General features: G+C 38.5%; 1 protein-coding gene across 5 annotated transcripts in view; it reads left to right on the top strand.

Annotated features, from left to right (window-relative positions):
- Nucleotides 1-18,591, top strand: part of LOC114647858 (membrane-associated guanylate kinase, WW and PDZ domain-containing protein 3-like) — a 123,804-nt gene that overhangs the window by 80,624 nt on the left and 24,589 nt on the right. For 3 of the 5 annotated variants that reach the window (XM_028796521.2, XM_028796522.2, XM_028796525.2), the window contains exons 9-14: nt 1,531-1,719; nt 4,269-4,868; nt 14,956-14,987; nt 15,331-15,496; nt 17,795-17,889; nt 18,040-18,232. In XM_028796521.2, the coding sequence (XP_028652354.1) occupies nt 1,531-1,719; nt 4,269-4,868; nt 14,956-14,987; nt 15,331-15,496; nt 17,795-17,889; nt 18,040-18,232 (1,275 nt within the window). The remainder of the gene's footprint in view (nt 1-1,530; nt 1,720-4,268; nt 4,869-14,955; nt 14,988-15,330; nt 15,497-17,794; nt 17,890-18,039; nt 18,233-18,591) is intronic. The other 2 variants (XM_028796523.2, XM_028796524.2) reach the window with 1 other exon arrangement.

Below are 18,591 nucleotides of genomic sequence, written 5' to 3'. Positions count from 1 at the left end.
AATTCCAAACAGCCATACCTCAGACCAATGGGGGAATACAACATCTTAAAACCTGCCACCCCCAAGACCATATGTCTTTAAGTCTTTCTTGCGGGGGTAGAAATGAATTAAGCAAAGAAACACTAACCAAACCGGTTTAAGGCACATCTTCCCCCAAATCCTGTCTTAAGAATGTAAAGAGGCTCAGTCGTAAAAGGGGGAGCAAACACGAATGCCTCTCACCAAAGTAACACTAAATTACATTGCTTTGCCTAAACATCAAATAAAGACATACAAAATATTCATCAAATTATATGTAAAATCTCACATCACAACACTTACGAACTGAAAATTAAAAGTGAAAACAGAATCCCATTAGCATATTCAGACTTGGCACAGCTGCAACATTGGCATGTCTGACTGATGAAATTGTATGTCTTATTTTGAGACACAGTGGATTCATTTTTGACTTTATAGGGCTGTCTTGCCTAAAAACAAATGCCCCTAAATGTGAGTGATTGTGTACTATACACTGGTATAACTCATTGTTTTCTAATGTGATTTTGGTTGGTTGTTGAACGGTGAGCAAGGAATTTAGGCGCTTTAGATATTCTTCATTAAGTTATAAGTTGACATTTTATTATTGATTTGTTAAACTGTAATATGTAATTACTAAGGAAATGCAAAAGTATTACAAAATAAACATTACATGTCTTTACCAAACAAGCATGAACCTTAAAGGATTCTGAATTAAAAAAAAAAAAAGAAAAGAAATAGAATTGTAAATGTTCAATCTAAATGTTAAAAGTTTTGCCAACTGATAATTATAGAATAAAGCTAGCTAGTTCATGTGATACCTGTGTAATAAACACACATACACTATATGCATATGACCATTTGTAGTGCATATAATGGATGATTCTAATGGCGAAGCGCCAGTGTATGATGTATTACTGTCTTAATAATGAAGCAATCCAAGCAAAATAAAGATCACAGTATTCCTGGATTAATGTACAATCGAGTGAGTGTACAAGAACAAACCTCGTACACTGGAACAGTTACAGTGAAACGTTGAACAGGAAACTGCTGCCATCACCCCTACAATGCTTGCAGATACCATTGCCAATATGGAGCACCATGTCAATCTGTGTTTGCAAGAAGAAGGTGACCATTTCCAACACTGAATATGATTGGATTGTTTACACATCTATCAAGGTATATACTGTTTGTTTCTATCGCTTCGTTATTATATGAGTAACACATCACAACTCTGGGCCTCTCCCATTAGAATCTCCATGTCTTATTTGTTAAAAAAAATAAAAGTAAATACACTGTGGTTTCAGCACTGAAGCTGTGTACGTATTGCTGTATTCACAAGTGATGGTGTGCCAGATTATTTTTGTCTAGTTAAGTATAATTGTTTATGTTGGCCAGCTCTGATTATAGGTGAAAGGTGTTCAGCACTTATTAGTCTATAAACCACCAGTGCTACATATGATATTAAAATACTGTGTGTCTTGTGGTCACTTGTTGCTTTTATTTTACTCTCAGAAATCTGCAGACCGCCTTTCACCAGGGATCCATTGCAACTACAGGGCACCTTGATTCGGACAGCACTGCGGAAAAGTTCACTGGGATTTGGGTTCACCATTATTGGTGGAGATCGGCCTGATGAGTTTCTGCAGGTCAAGAATGTCCTCAAGGATGGACCTGCAGCTCTGGATGGAAAGATCGCTTCCGGTATGAATCTAGATACTAGTGCTGGGAATTTGTCGGGGATATGTGTATTGTAGGTTTTCATTCTTGGCACATGTTTGAAGGCTTCTTATTATTTAAGAAATGTAATAAGTAAGAAGATATTCACTTATTCACAAAGTATCAGTTCAGCACAAGTAATATTTGTCTCATTTCAATAGATGTATTCAGACAACAGTAGGTATAACTCATGTCCATTAATTCTTTACTTTGTTATGAACAATACAAAGACTCGGTCACCATGGCAGAATTTTATTTTACATATGTGTTGCCCAGTGCTCAACATCTAATATGATTCTGTTCATTTTATTTTAATTAAACCTTACATTATAGGGACAAGTGTTTGTTGACAGTCCCACAGGTGCAGAAAGTTAAACATTTTGTAATATTGCAGTGAAAAACATAAAAGCAAAGTGTAGCAAAGCAAGGTCTGTAAACAATGACAATAAGTATGAAACCATACCAGCTTAATGTTAGATTAGATTAGATAAACTTTATTAGTCCTCAGGGCAAATTTAGATGGATACAACAGCAGAAACATAAAAAAAACAAACATACAGACTCCCAGGACAACACTACAATCAGTACTGTATTATTGCATATAAACAAGTAAAGAAATAAATAAATAAATGTATATTGCGCAAAATTAACTTTCAGCGTAAGCATTTAGTTTGGGACTGGGACGTCTGAGGCAAGCATCGAATTGCTTAATAGCAGCAGGCAGGAAAGATCCCCGGGGCACTTCTTAGCATATTGTGCAGGAGTGAGTTTGTGGCTAAAAGTGCTCCAAGAGAGTACCTCATAGAGGGAATGAAGGGGATTTTTCACAATGGCATCCAGTTTTGCCACCATTCCACAACAGCTTTCAGTGTGTCCAGCATTAGCCCTGTGAAGAAGCAGGCTTTCTTGATATGTTTGTTCTGGCATTGTGTGGATTTTGAATTCCAAGTTGCTTCCCCTAGAGACCACAGCGTAGAACAATACAAGTATACTGGCTGCTACAGACTGGTAGATCATTTCTAGCAGCTTGAGACCAGAGTCTCCTCAGGAAGTACAGTCTGCTCTAGCTCTTCTTGTACAGTGCCACTGTATTGTCAGACCAGCCCATGTTGCTGTTTATGTGAATCCTCAGGTACTTGTAGCATTGCACCACTTTCACATCTTCCTCATGAATAATGCTAGAAGTCTTCTTGATATTGAGTTTCAGGCATTTCTACCTGCACTACAAGGCAAGTTCTCCACAAGCTTCCTGTATTCTGACTTATCTCCATCAGTAGTGCACCCTTAGTCATTAGAAAAATACTGATATTATACTGGAAGTCCACTGTGTAGAGGAAAAACAGAAAGGGAGACAGGACAGTTCCCTGTGGTGCTCCAGTAGTACACACTACTATTTGACAAACAGTCCCTGAGTCTCACAAACTGTTATCTGTAGGTCAGGAAGACCATGATCCAGGAGATTGTGGGGTGCATCAAAATGCATAGCCTTAACCTTTTTTCCCAGCAAATGAGGCAGAACATTGTTGCACTGGAAATTAAAAAAAAATCTTTCCTGGTTGTGATGTCAACTTTGTCTAAGTGGGAGTAGGCTCCGTGGACCATGTACATCAGAGTATACTATATATCTTTATGTTTCTGATGGACAAACTGCAGAAGATAAAGATGTTCTTAAACTAGGAGTCAGAGCTATGTCAGAACCAGCCTCTCAAATGTCTTCATGATATGTGTAGTAAAAGCAACTGGTCTGAAGCCCTTGGGATCACAGGAATGACCTTTCTTTGGTACTGGGACTACATAGGATGTTTTTCACAGCTGCTGACCCTTAGGTAAACTCAAGGAAGGAGAGAACAGGTGCTGTAGGACCCCACAGAGCTAACTGGCATGTGGTTTCAGCACTCTGGAGCTGATTCCATCCAGCCTCACAACCTTGTTCAGAGTTTCCCCAGCTCTCTTTTCACTTAAACAGCAGAGACCGACAGGACACCGTAAGTGTGAGGTCAAGGTAGAAGAAGGTAGAGATGACATTTGGGATTCCAGAAATTCCTCAGCTTGCACACAGTGGCTGTCATTGCTGGGGGAGGGCTGGGCAGACAAGAATCAGTCAAACCTGTCTAAGAACTACTTCAGTCAATTAGCTCTGTTGTTGTTCCCTTCCTCTACCTGTGGCCATTGATAGTACTCCTCCCATTCCACACTTCCTTCACGTTGCTCTGCTGTAACTTGTATTTAAGTTTGTCTCTGTAGTTGGCCTTCCTCTTACAGAGCTGCTTCTCCAGTTCAGACTTTACCCACTTGATGGTGTAGGTAATAATGGTAATAAAAATGAAATGTAATTTTATTCTTTATTTATAAGTTAACAACCACACAGTAAAGGGTTACTGGGATGTTAAATAGTGATAGTAAATCGGTGATGCATACTAATTGGTAGCTCATGTGCTTATACAGTAGAATCTTGGACACACAACAAGCAGATTGAAATCATAGATGGGCATGTCTGTTAAACATCACTCATAATTATGTTCTTATGCTTCCAGGAGATGTGATTGTGGATATAAATGGTACATGTGTTCTAGGAAAAACACATGCAGATGTGGTTCAGATGTTCCAGTCTATTGCTGTCAACCAATATGTGAATATGGTCCTCTGCCGTGGCTATCCTCTTCCTGAAGATGCTAACAGTGACCTCAGTGGTGATATTGTAACAAGCACACCTCTGATCAATGGTCAAACAGGCCCTATTCAACCAGAAACTGTCCAGGGTCCTCATGATGTACATTATTTCACTACTGACCAGAATGGAAGGCCAGTGGTTCAAGTTTTACCCAATGGTCGGTTCAATGGCCCTATAACAGACTTTGAAGCAGTCTCATCTTCTGGTCTTCTGCAGCCAGAGCTGGTAACACTTTCTTTACTAAAAGGGCCCAATGGGTTTGGCTTTGCGATAGCAGACAGCCCCCTAGGGCAGAAAGTTAAGATGATTCTTGATGGACAGTGGTGTCGTGGACTGCTAAAAGGTGATGTTATAAAGGAAATCAACCGGCAGAACGTGCAGACCCTGAGCCATGCCCAGGTGGTGGATATTCTGAAAGAGTTTGCAGTAGGGAGTGAGGTTTCTGTTCTTGTCCTGAGAGGAGGTAAGTTGGTTGCGTTCACCTGACATCTCATTTTGATTGACTTTTTTTTTTTTGCTATAGTTATCTTTCATTTAGATCATAAAGAAAAGCCAAGCAAAATGACACCTTTGTAATGACACCTTAATGTAATGATTACATCTTGCCTGAAGAAGGGGCTTGAGTTGCCTCGAAAGCTTGCATATTGCAATCTTTTTAGTTAGCCAATAAAAGGTGTCATTTTGCTTGGCTTTTCTCTACATTCATAATGGCTAACACGGTACAACACCGTAGAACATTTAGATCCTAGAAAGGTATAAAATAAGTGAAGAACCATGGTAAGATGTTTTTTTTTTTTTTTTTTTTTTTTTTTTTGTAAATCGGTTGAGTTTGCTCAACCATACCCAAAGGTTCTGAGACCTTCAAATCTTAAGTAATGCATTTAATGTTGTTATATAACCCATGAATTCACATCTCTGCTACTGTATAAACTTTATATAGAGAAACATATAGCAAATTCCTGTACCATTAACCAGAGTTGTTATTGCATTGTGTACCTGTATGTCAAAAAAGAAGCCCCTGATTAATTTTCTGGGGATTTCAAAATGTATTTATTTACTTAGTTATTTTCATCTGAAGTTGTAACATTGTGTGTGTTTAGCAGTTTTGCTTTAGATGTAGATGTACAGGCCAAAATTGTGTCATGTTGTCAGCCTCCCAGACTGTATTTGCTCTTCACATGTGCATAGGACAGTATTGCCAAAAGGCGGAGACTGGGAGAGTGTGGAGAGCTTAAAGAGTTGCCAAATGTGACTGTTTTAAAAAGTAGGAAAAGGGCCAAAATATTACTAAATATCAGACCATCCTTAAAAGCACTTTATTAATATCTGGGAAGAAAGAATATATTTAATGCATTATACAGCCTCCATAATTAATGTCTGATTAATAATTATTTTGACATTTCATTCCAAACTTAAATTGACTTAAGGGTGTTTCCATGGCCCATCTTATATTATATTTATATTTAATTGCTTAGCTGATGTTTATAAAGGGTATGGAAACTGTAATAAAATCAAAATAACTAGATCTAGCTCAGAAAGGTGTATTAGATACCAGTGCACCCCACAAAATCTTTCAAATAGCTATCTTTAAGGTTTTATATTGTATAAATTAGCTTTTTAATGCAAATGTGCTGCAGTAGTAGTAAAAACAACAGAACGAGCAGAATCACACTTTGTAGTCTGCTCTGCTGCTTCATACCTGTCCAGTGTTTACTTATTCTTCTGACCCATCCTTAAGAGTATTTGCCTTTTCAATATATGTACTATTGGCTATGTATGAATGGCCATGCCCCATCTAAGATAAACAGCCTGCAGACTGGGCCTGGACACGCTGTATGAATCACATCTTGTACAATATTTCTCTCTGCATAAATCCGAAGGCTGTTGAGAAATTGAGATGATTGTCAATCCTTAGACTTTCATGTTGAGATGTCCAAGGAGAATTGGGCCCCGAAGACGGTTATTCTTATTTGCTACCAAATTTGAAAGCTACATTGCCAGACTACAGCACCCTAAGCCCAGGATTGTTTGTTTATAATTTTGTTTATAAATGAATAATGATTTATATGAAACCTAAGACCCACAGAAAGTAAAAGTTGGAGAGTATATAATGCAAAATTGTAAAAGCGTAAATCAGACTTGTACTGTTTGTGAACATGCAGTGTAAACCAGGGAGAAGCTTTTTAAATTCAAATACAAATGAGCGTTTGCTGCCATTATGAATAATGCATGTTCTTGCCAAAGTATTTATTGTGCTAGAATGTACAATATAATTAATAAATGTCAGGCAAGACTTATTGCAGCTTCTCATAAAGTCATTAAGTTTGATGGCATGACATTTCTTTAGACTTTGTGCTCCAAATGTTGTGTTAAATGGGTAAGCTCAAGGCTAACGGGCGGATGTGTAACTTGCACATGCTTGCTTTCCCTCAGGGAGCTTTTATCTTTAGCCTTATATTCTTGATATCAAAGCTGGAACCCACAATGCATGAAAGTTTATAGCTGTCAATTAACTTCAAAATATATGGATTTTAATGTGGGAAAAATCCCAAACAAAACATAGTCATGTAAAGACTTATCATGTAAGACTTATCAAAGAGTTCAAAATCAATTTAATTGGTTTTATTGTTAACCTTCTCTAAATTATGGGTGTTTATAGCTGTTCACCATTTTTTGGTTTAACCACTAAATGTATTTGTACAACACCTCATAGTCCTGCACCATTTTTCATATTTAGCAGCTAAATGCAGCAGGCCCAGGCCTACCAATGATCATGATTATTCACATCCAATGGTCTTATATAGTTTTAAAAAAAAATCATATACTGATGGTAATGCAATGCAGAAAATGAAATGATATTTTTCGATTAGTCACATTGGTATGAGTGTTATCAATATGTTGCTGATGGTGGTAGAAATGTTCAATTTATTAATACAGGAGTGTTAAGTCACTTGTATTATGCATAGCGATTTTTGTGTACAATGTTGTATCTGACAGAAGTAAAAGACAAATTCAAAGGAGAGAGAAAAAGAGAGGTTCCTTCAGTTTAAATGTTGTGGCCACAATGAAGCCAGGCAATGATTGTTTTCTTAGTATGTTTTTACACGCCCGAACCAGTTTCAAATCTTTTTACGTTAAATCCGTCATTTAAGAAGCAAACAACTAGTTGCTTGCTTAAAATAAAAATCCGTCAGTGTTGATTTGCTTTAGTTTCTTGCCTCCAAAAAAAGGTTTTGTTCTAAAAGAAGACCATCAAGTGAATATGGCTGCATTGTTTCACAAATATTTAAGATATCTTTGTATTGTTAGTTAGGCCCCATCGACACTAATGCATTTTCATTTAAAAACACGTACATTTATTAACATTTTTGCATTTTGTCCACACTACCACATCATTTTCATCATCTGAAAAAGAAGACTTTAAAAATAACGATCTTCAGAGCCAAATAACTTCTGGAAACAGAGCATCAGCATTTCAGTGTGGACAAGTGTAAATGTAGTTTTCTGAAAACAATACTCTAATTACACTATGATTTGTTCATGCTTATTTCATGGCCCTTCCCTGATAGGATTCTGCTCATTATAACGGCTCATTACCAGACTCTGGTTACCCTTCACTGAAGAAAAATATTTTCCAGCATAATGGGCATAAAAGAGCTGCTTTTCGTGGCATCTAAATTGCATTTTTTAAATTTGGAATGCTGCACACGTGTAAAAAAACAAATTACGTGCCAGTCACTACAGTTTTGTGATAAATCCTATGGCCATTGACATTAACTAACTTTTTGTAGTGAAAAATTCAGAGCCCCATGAAAATCAACTTGTAAATAACTCAGTTGACCACCGCTAATCAGCGTTTATCACGTAAACTTAATCTGGTCAGTAAGAAGGAAACCATTCTACAGAAAAATTAATAACAAGGCACTTAATGAAATGGGTGGGTGTAGAATGCAGCCATGCTCACAATATTTCAGACAGAGAGAGACAAGAAAGCACAGTGAAGTAAAGTGATGATAGAGACAGACACACTTTATTTATTGAATTAGCTTTATAGATGTTCTTTGGTACAAGATGCGCTCTGATTGCTGTGGACTGCTTATAATCAATCCTCTCGCAAATTAACATAGAGCTCTTTTTTAAGTGTCGCTTTAACATTTTCTCTGTTTTTACTTGATGACAAGACAACTGTCACCAGTTCTGATCTTTCAACTGTAATCAGCGCATTAATGTGACATTTACTCCATATTCTTTAAGAATTTCTTTCTTGTTCTTTGCTGTGTTCATGCTGTCAGAGTCCTGCCTGTACTGTTAGTTTTAAAAGCACACAGGAGTTGGATTTTCATGGGGCTGTCAGTTTTTCACTACCCTGTCCCTTCAATGGGTTTGCCACCAATGCATGCATGCCCAGTGTACATGAAAGCCACAGTTACATGTGTTTTCAGGTGTGTTGTTATTATTGTAAATGATAAATGTGTGCGAAGAGATAATTTTTGTTTTAAACGTTTGTTTTTAGATGAAGATGTGGTAGTGTGGACATAGCCTCAGTCACATTTTTAAAACTTGCATTTTTATGGGACTTGCCTTATTCTTCTGAGATAATGCTTGTCCTTTTGCTTAGAAAATTAATTGGTTGCTTTTTTCTGTAAAGTTTCTAGTATACATATGTTAAGGCATAATGTTTTATGGTTCTCCAGATCTAGTCTTAAAGGAATTCTCCACCCAAAAATAATTTTTGATCTGTTATTTACCCATGCACTTCTTAGTGATGGCCAATGTTGGATAACAGCACATATCAAAACATCCATGAAAAAACCTAATGTCACTCGCATTCCATAATCCACAAGTCATCCAGTCGTATGCTCACAAATGCATATTTTTAATAAAATATTATTAAATAAAAATCATTTCTTAACACTAGAATTACCAGAGCCTACGAAAAAACTCGTAGATCCGTCCCACCTTAAATCGCTTCTTAAATCCGTTCACACCTCTCCGCCATCTTCTTTTATCTTCTAAATGTGTAGATAAAGACAAGCTGCAAGCAGCCGGCTATTCCATCCCCCCACCAACTTAGAACGTGCACGAACTTCTCCCAGCTCATACCTTGATTGATTATCTGGGAGTGAAGTGGGGTTTTAGAGTGGAAATAACAGATCATTATTTGGAACACACGCATTTTATGTGTGTTCCATTTCTACAGTAATCTGTGTAAACACATTTTTAAAACAGAAACGTTTTTCATATTCTAGTAGTAAATGACAAAATATAGGCATAAACTATATAATATATGAAGCCTGAAGTCCAAATATCAAAGAAAAACTTTCACGAAAGGTACAAATATAACAGAACAAGTGTGCTTTTATTCAAAAATATAACTGCCGAAAAAAAAAAGCCAACTTAGTGTGCGACATTGACACTCATTTACTACGACTGCCGCCGTGGCGCCTCCGAGCCATGAGTCGAGGTAATTCTTGGTAGCGAAAACCAGTCGGATCGCTTTCTGCTACCAAGATTCTACCAAGAATTGAAAGCTCAGGCCAATCGCGGCCCGTATCGGCTACCAAGAATTGACCATTCACAGCCCGGTTCAGCTACCAAGAATTGGCCAATGATGGCTCAGTCGGCTACCAAGAATTGGCAAATCACGGCTCATGTTGGCTGCCAAAACTCAGAAAGGGCAGGCCAGCCTCTTGTCAGTTAATGTATTCTGCAAAAGCTTGTTCGAGTCTGCACACAGGCGCTTTGCGATTTGCGTTTCATTTTGAACTTTCTAAAAATGTTACTCACGAGTATCGGTTTGTGCAGATATATTTACATTCACATACACATTTTTTGAATGATTTTTTTAACCATTCTTGGTTCAGTTTATTACATTTATTAAATATGTGTGCAAAACGTGTAAAGACAGATATAATACAGTAATCCCTCGCTATATCGCGCTTCGCCTTTCGCGGCTTCACTCCATCGCGGATTTTATTTGTAAGCATATTTAAATATATATCGCGGATTTTTTGCTGGTTCACGGATTTCTGCGGACAATGGGTCTTTTAATTTCTGGTACATGCTTCCTCAGTTGGTTTGCCCAGTTGATTTCATACATGGGACGCTATTGGCAGATGGCTGAGAAGCTAGATTGCTTACTTTTCTGTCTCTCTTGCGCTGACTTTCTCTGATTCTGACATAGGGGGATTGAGCAGGGGGGCTGTTCGCACACCTAGACGATAAGGACGCTTGTCTAAAAATGCTGAAAGATTATCTTCACGTTGCTATCTTTTGTGCAGCTGCTTCCTGAAACGACATGCTGCACAGTGCTTCGCATACTTAAAAGCTCGAAGGGCATGTATTGATTTTTGATTGAAAAACAAACTCTGTCTCTCTCTCTCTCTCCCTGCTCCTGACGGAGGGGGTGTGAGCTGCCGCCTTCAACAGCTTTGTGCCGCGGTGCTTCGCATACTTAAAAGCAAACAGCCCTATTGATTTGTTTGCTTTCCTCTGTCTTTCTGACAGACTCTGCTCCTGACGCGCACTCCTTTAAAGAGGAAAATATGTTTGCATTCTTTTAATTGTGAGACGGAACTGTCATCTCTGTCTTGTCATGGAGCACAGTTTAAACTTTTGAAAAAGAGACAAATGTTTGTTTGCAGTGTTTGAATAACGTTCCTGTCTCTCTACAACCTCCTGTGTTTCTGCGCAAATCTGTGACCCAAGCATGACAATATAAAAATAACCATATAAACATATGGTTTCTACTTCGCGGATTTTCTTATTTCACAGGTGGCTCTGGAACACAACCCCCGCGATGGAGGAGGGATTACTGTAATGTATAAATATAATTGAATTGTATAATCATAGTTTCATTTTTTATACTTAACACTAATTTCACAAATTGTTCATATCAATGCTAATACAGAATAATAATAATTATAGTTATGCTCGATATTAACATTGATGTTATAAAATTTGCTTATAAAATAGACCTACACCTTTAATACTCAGACAATTCTAATCGTACTGTAGAACAGCATATATATGAGATATATAATGTGTGTGGGCGGCACGGTGGCGCAGTGGGTAACGCTGCTGCCTCGCAATTAGGAGACCTGGGGACCTGGGTTCGCTTCCCGGGTCCTCCCTGCGTGGAGTTTGCATGTTCTCCCCGTGTCTGCGTGGGTTTCCTCCGGGCGCTCCGGTTTCCTCCCACAGTCCAAAGACATGCAGGTTAGGTGGATTGGCGATTCTAAATTGGCCCTAGTGTGTGCTTGGTGTGTGGGTGTGTTTGTGTGTGTCCTGCGGTGGGTTGGCACCCTGCCCCGATATTGGTTCCTGCCTTGTGCCCTGTGTTGGCTGGGATTGGCTCCAGCAGACCCCCGTGACCCTGTGTTTGGATTCAGCGGGTTGGAAAATGGATGGATGGATATATATGTGTGTATATATATATATATATATATAAATACAGTAATCCCTCCTCCATCGCGGGGGTTGTGTTCCAAAGCCACCCGCGAAATAAGAAAATCCGCGAAGTAGAAACCATATGTTTATATGGTTATTTTTATATTGTCATGCTTGGGTCACAGATTTGCGCAGAAACACAGGAGGTTGTAGAGAGACAGGAACGTTATTCAAACACTGCAAACAAACATTTGTCTCTTTTTCAAAAGTTTAAACTGTGCTCCATGACAAGACAGAGATGACAGTTCTGTCTCACAATTAAAAGAATGCAAACATATCTTCCTTTTCAAAGGAGTGCGCGTCAGGAGAGAAAGAACAAAGCAAGCTTTTAAGTATGCGAAGCACCGCCGGTACAAAGCTGTTGAAGGTGGCAGCTCACACCCCCTCCGTCAGGAGCAGGGAGAGAGAGAGAGAGAGACAGACAGTTTGTTTTTCAGTCAAAAATCAATACGTGCCCTTTGAGCTTTTAAGTATACGAAGCACCGTGCACACAGCCCCCTGCTCACACCCCCCTACGTCAGAGAGCAAGAGAAAGTAAGTTGGGTAGCTTCTCGACCATCTGCCAATAGCGTCCCTTGTATGAAATCAACTGGGCAAACCAACTGAGGAAGCATGTACCAGAAATTAAAAGACCCATTGTCCGCAGAAACCCGCGAAGCAGCGAAAAATCCGCGATATATATTTAAATATGCTTACATATAAAATCCGCGATGGAGTGAAGCCGCGAAGCGCGATAAAGCGAGGGATCACTGTGTGTATGTATATGTGTGTATATATATATATATATATATATATATATATGGTTGAAATAGTTTTACTGTCAAATAAATGCAAAGAGTACGCGACACGTGTTTCGCCCTCATTCTGGGCTCATCAGGCGTACACACTCTACTGCACTCCCTCTCGGGAATCGAACCTCGGACGTCAGCGCCAGAGGCGAAGCCCCTAGCGTTGCACCACGGCGTGTGGTTCATTTATTTGACAGCATGTAGAACGGGGTAATTACATTCACGGCATTCATAGTCTGTGTCACAATGTGATTGTATGGGTGGTTACCTACCAGATAACACTTGTGGTTGGCCAGCAAGTCTGCTAACATCCGCCACGGTTTCCTCAGTTGTGAGAAGCAGATCATAGAATGGTTGAAATAGTTTGCCTGATGAGCCCAGAATTAGGGCGAAACACGTTTGCGTACTCTTTGCATTATTTGACAGTAAACTATTTCAACCATTCTATGATCTGCTTCTCACAACTGAGGGCACCGTGGCGGATGTTAGCAGACTTGCTGGCCAACCACAAGCGTTACCTGGTAGGTAACCACCAATACAATCAGATTGTGACACAGACTACGAATGCCGTGAATATATATGTGTATATATATATATATATATATATATATATATACACACTAGTCCTTTAGCCCGTTACAATAACGCGCGCTAGAACAGTAGTGCATAAACATTAGTAGTAGTCTATATTAAATGGCAAGGGACTTTGACCTCATTCTTTTTGTTGGTCGTATTTTTCTTTCTTTCAGCCTTTCTTTTGTTGATGTTTACTTGCTGAGCTGACCGTTCTTCGTGGGCTGCCGCCGTGTATTGTGTGTCTTTAATTTTCTGTGACAGTAATACTGTCTTGTACGGCTCTATTCAATAAGGGCGCGCACAAAAAGGCGAGCTTCAAAAGGGCAACCTCAATTGAGCGCGGCGAATAAAGGCCTTCGTAGATAATTTAGTTCAAATGGCTCTGGAATATGTGAAGAGCAACAAAGGTGCAGATCTTTATTTACGCGCAACTTTATTCGCTGCGCCCAATTGAGGTCGCCCTTTTGAGGCTCAGCTTTTTGAGAGCGCCCTTATTGAAGGATGCCTGTGCGCGCCCTTATTGAAGGATACTGTCTTGTCAGACCCAGTGGGGCTTGTACGTCCGTACTATACCTTTAATTTTCTCTGGCGGTAATACAGGCGTGCGCGTAGGTAATATGCCTTTAATCTCCTCTGGTAGTAATACTGGTTTGTATGTGGCTGTAATATGCGTCACTGTATTGTGTACCTTTAATTTCCTCTCGCAGTAATACTGGTTTGTATTTCCGTAAAACGTCTCCAACTTTCTCTGACAGTAATATCGCGCATCGCACCATGCCCCGCGCATGCTCACTTCATCAGAAGACACCCACACACGGACACCTGGACGCACATAGGGATTTTATATATATATATATATATGTATATGTGTATGTATGTACAACATGGAAAATATTATATTACAAGGATCTTAGCACCACATTATGACATTAAAAATGCATTTTCTACTATTTTTAGTTCTCATTTATGCAGAATATTTTTATTTATATGAAATGGGATTATCCCTAGAATCAAAAAGCAAATAACAGAATTGCTACAAGCCTTTCATCTCTCCCATGTTTATATTTTACCACCTTTGCAAATGAAAACTGTATGTATGTGGATCCTGTAAAGTAGAAGGTATTGTATCACTCCACTTGAAGAATTTGCACTAGTATTCAGTTTAGCATAGTGCTCAGGATATGTACTCTAGAGCTGTGCTGGGAAGTTTATTCTTTTGCATTTTTATTGTTTGTTTTGTACATTCAGCAAAAGGTGGTACTGGGATCAGCTGCCTCACCATATTTGGTTTAAAGTTGAAATTATGCCAAACAGGTGCTGTTGCTTTTTTGACTGCACATTATAGCGTTCACTGGCGTCATCAATGAAAGCTTTTTCTTCCTGTGCATGTAAGATTTAAAGCAGTCTTTTCAGAAATAGATTCACACTTTTTGTTTTTAACCTGCCTAAAGTAATTGCTTAGGAAAATATAAAGCCTAAATTTAGATTTCCTTGATTTAGGACAAAGCTGTTGGTATAATAACAAAATATTTAATCTATTAATGGTACTGAATATCTGCCCAAACCTAGTACCACCTGTTTACTATTGTGGGTAGCCTGAGCTGTCTAGGTACCTTTTACATACTTGTGATGAACAGGTCTTGGTAGTTGGGTGGAATGTTGTCATTATTTGCTTATTATATGCATAACTTCTTTTGGTATGTCAACATGTTCTATCTTTTGCTTTTTGCTTAACAGGTCAGACATCACCTGTAAAGTCTTTGATTCCTGTAAGTTATTTTACTTTTGCCTGTCTTTTAACTATTTATTTTCTGGTATGAGGCACAGATACTAAATAAACATTTGCAAGATGTAAGCATTGTTAATGTATATTTCAGAGTGATCTTAATTTCACCCTCTCCAGAGACCAAATGTCTACCACCTCCTCCATTCCTTTGCAAATTTAACAGCAACTATACACTGCACCGTGTTAGCTGCATTAGCAGTGCGACTTTTGGCTGACATCCACATGACAATTTGTTGACATTGAAATAATGAGTTAAAAGTAATGATATGGAGCACTTGGTATTTATTCTCTTACTAGTCAAAATATATTTTCCTTGTTTCCAATAGCAGAGGACTGAAAAACAAGATGTAAGTGGGAGCTGTGAGGCCCTAAACGCACTTGAGCCCCTCCCTCAGCCACTCCCTCTGCCTCCAAATGCCATACGTTGTTCTTCTCCAAAGCTTGATCCTAGTGAGGTGTACAACAAGTCTCGAGCTATGTTGGAGACCAAACGTAAGTTCCCTTTCTAACATGAAGGTGTGGTTTTGGATTGATTAGATAACGGGCTGGAAAATATAATCTCAAATTAGTGTCATGATAATTTGATATGTTTACCTTGATAACAATAAATTAAAAATACATATTATTTAACCTTAGTCCAAATATACTACTTTTAACACTTCACAATAAAGCAAAAACTGCACCAAAGCTGATCCATGATACTGCCAGGTTAAAACTGCAAATATTCAAAGGTAGATGTTAAACCAGTGAACTTAACAATAAAAAAATTACTGTAAACTTGGTTGGTCATTTGTGGTGTGATGATCCCGAGCTGGTCTGGTCTTGCTTTGTATTTATAGTAACGAGACTAACTTTCAGGTTTAGTGTTGTTGCAGTGTGCCGTAGACCTGTGGACTAGCAGTGGACCAAGATTAAGGCTAAGTGTTGTTGCAGTGAGGTTCTGGGTGTCAGATGGGGAGCAAAGTCTTTCCAATATCATTTGTTCTAATATAAAATTTAACCAAGGGACCTTCACCTTCCCTCACCAGTAAATGGTCACTCTTTGGGTTATTTGGGAAACTCTTGCTTCTGGTAAGCAGCATGCTATGGTTGACTCCCAATCTCTACAGCATATCAAGCTGGTGGTATTTTGGAGGACTAAATCCCCAACAATGAGTTCTTCCCTTTTCTGCCTTTCATTTTCTTTAACTTGGTTTGAAGGCAGAATTTTCTCAGACCTTTGAAGCAAGTTATTCCTGATAATTAGTTCAATCTTATTTTCTGATGAGATGCTGTGGTGCCTTATTCCTCTTTTGACAACCTGAATCCACGTTTGATTTTTGTGGCCTGTAACTGCTTGCTGCTCGCCTTAATTTGGACAGAAGCATCCAAAACTTTTGGTTTGTACTTGTGTGATTGATGAGTCTCTGGAGCTGTTTTTCAAGATCAGAAACCTTTAGGATGAGGTTTGCTATTTTCATACAGTTATCACATATGTAGTCCAATGTGGTGGGATCTTGAATAATAGTCCACACATTACATGTATTGCAGGTGGTGGGCTTGAGAACCATTTTTCTACTTTTGTTCTTTACAGATTCTTCTCTAATCTTTTATATCGGCAATTGATTTTTCAAGAGAACAAGGGTTTTGGCATTGGTATTTTTTTTTTTTTTTTTTTGAATTTTCAAATGCTCAAAGTGAATAATACTTAAAATAACAGACGAGCTAATGTATTCTAACAACTGAAATTATTTTTAATAAGTTTGCATAAAGACATATTTTTGTGCTCTGCCCGATTAAATCTAGAGGAATTTGAAGCAGCATTTCGTTAATTGAGAGAGGGTGAGACATTGTGGCTGGTGTGCTGCTGTTAACTGACAGTCAGACGGCCAGCTGAATAAACAAAGGAGAAAACACATAGCCAAAATAAGACTAGCTGCGAATTTGTTTAACTTGGTATTGATCTTGTTCAGCTGTTCAATGAGACAGCACTTAGACCTGAGGATCAGCACATAATAATAATAATAATAATAATATATTTTATTTATATAGTGCCTTTCCCATGCTCAAGGTGCTTCACAGGGTCGAATATATATGCAAGTAAGATTCAGAGCCAATACTAAAAAGTGCCAAAGAGCTGGCTAAGCAAAACACTATTAACAGACACTTGGACATCAACCCAGCATATGCAGGGGTTAAAAAAAAAAAAAAAAAAAAAAAGAACATCCAAATAATAATAAAGACTTTATGAAAAACACCCTCCGAACCCCACCTTATTAATCAACCCCCTTCCTTTGACATATATTGCCTTTGATTCCTGTATGTCCAATCATTTTCTGATGATGATGATACCTGGTAGGTTGTCGAAAGCTTGGGGGGGAAAAAAACGATTTTAAAACACGTGACTCATGTAAACACACAAAACACTTAAAAAATCATTTCCTTCACACTAGCCCAATCTCATTTGCCTTTGATCTCCCTGCCTACCAGGGGTTCAGCATATGCTTTTATGTTGTCTCATACCCGACACACTGCTTTTATTTTAAATGAAGAATAAAGGCTGAACTAGCCAGAATGAGCCTATGAGGGGAAAACACATAAAAGCGTACAGTGGGGAAAATCTTTACTGAATATAAGTAAAATTTGAAAAGGTGGGAGTTTGAAATCAGTAGATTTTGAGTTTGTTATATTGCCTAGCCCTTGCTGATGGTGTTAGCATTATAAAATTGTAGTTAAGATCCATCATGTACTGATCAAAAGAATAACTGTACAGCTATAATTTCATTTGAGCTCTTTTTGTATTTCTTGTAGCACCTAACACTAAGGAACTTGATGTATTTATAAAGAGGAAACAGGATTCTGGCTTTGGATTTCGGGTTCTTGGAGGAGAGGGCCCAGATCAACCGGTAAGTTTCTGTTAACTAATTTTTTATGTTGCACCTTGATAAATAGCCAGCTAAGAACAGGCCTGAAGCCTGGAAATGTTTTTCTTCTGACTGGCGTCATTTCCCATCGTATACAATTAAAATTTATGATCACTGTTCCACTATTGTCAGGTGTATATTGGTGCAATTGTACCCCTTGGTGCTGCTGAGAAAGATGGCCGTCTTCGTGCTGGTGATGAGCTTGTGTGCATTGATGGTGTGCCTATTAAAGGAAAGACGCACAAACAGGTCCTGGAATTGATGACTACAGCAGCCCGAAATGGACATGTCCTTCTCACAGTCCGTAGACAGGTGCTGTATACAGGTAATGAGTCACTGTTCTGTTAAAAGTGCCAACCTCAAATCTCACATTTATAAAGACAGATTCAGGAGAGGCTGTTGATAGACAGTGACTAAGTAGTGCTGTGCCAGTTGCTGTGGGCACAATAAATTATTATGAAGTAGACCATTACTTTTCTGTCTTGCTTCTGTCATAGTAGAGGCTCATGTCTGCATTCTTAACATATCTTCTTTGATTGTTCATTCATCTGGAAACCTGTACTAGATGTTAAAGCTTTATCTCTCTTTGGCTTGTAATTTTGCTTGTGTTGGATTGACTTTTTCATTACAAGTAATTACTATAAAGTAATTCACTGGTCGAATCTGTAATGCCGCAGCAGTCTT

The sequence above is a fragment of the Erpetoichthys calabaricus genome, chromosome 3 (genome assembly GCF_900747795.2).
Source record: "Erpetoichthys calabaricus chromosome 3, fErpCal1.3, whole genome shotgun sequence".
Taxonomy (NCBI): Eukaryota; Metazoa; Chordata; class Cladistia; order Polypteriformes; family Polypteridae; genus Erpetoichthys; species Erpetoichthys calabaricus.
The sequence above is the reverse complement of the archived record's forward strand: the minus strand, read 5'-3'. Positions and strand labels throughout refer to the sequence as shown.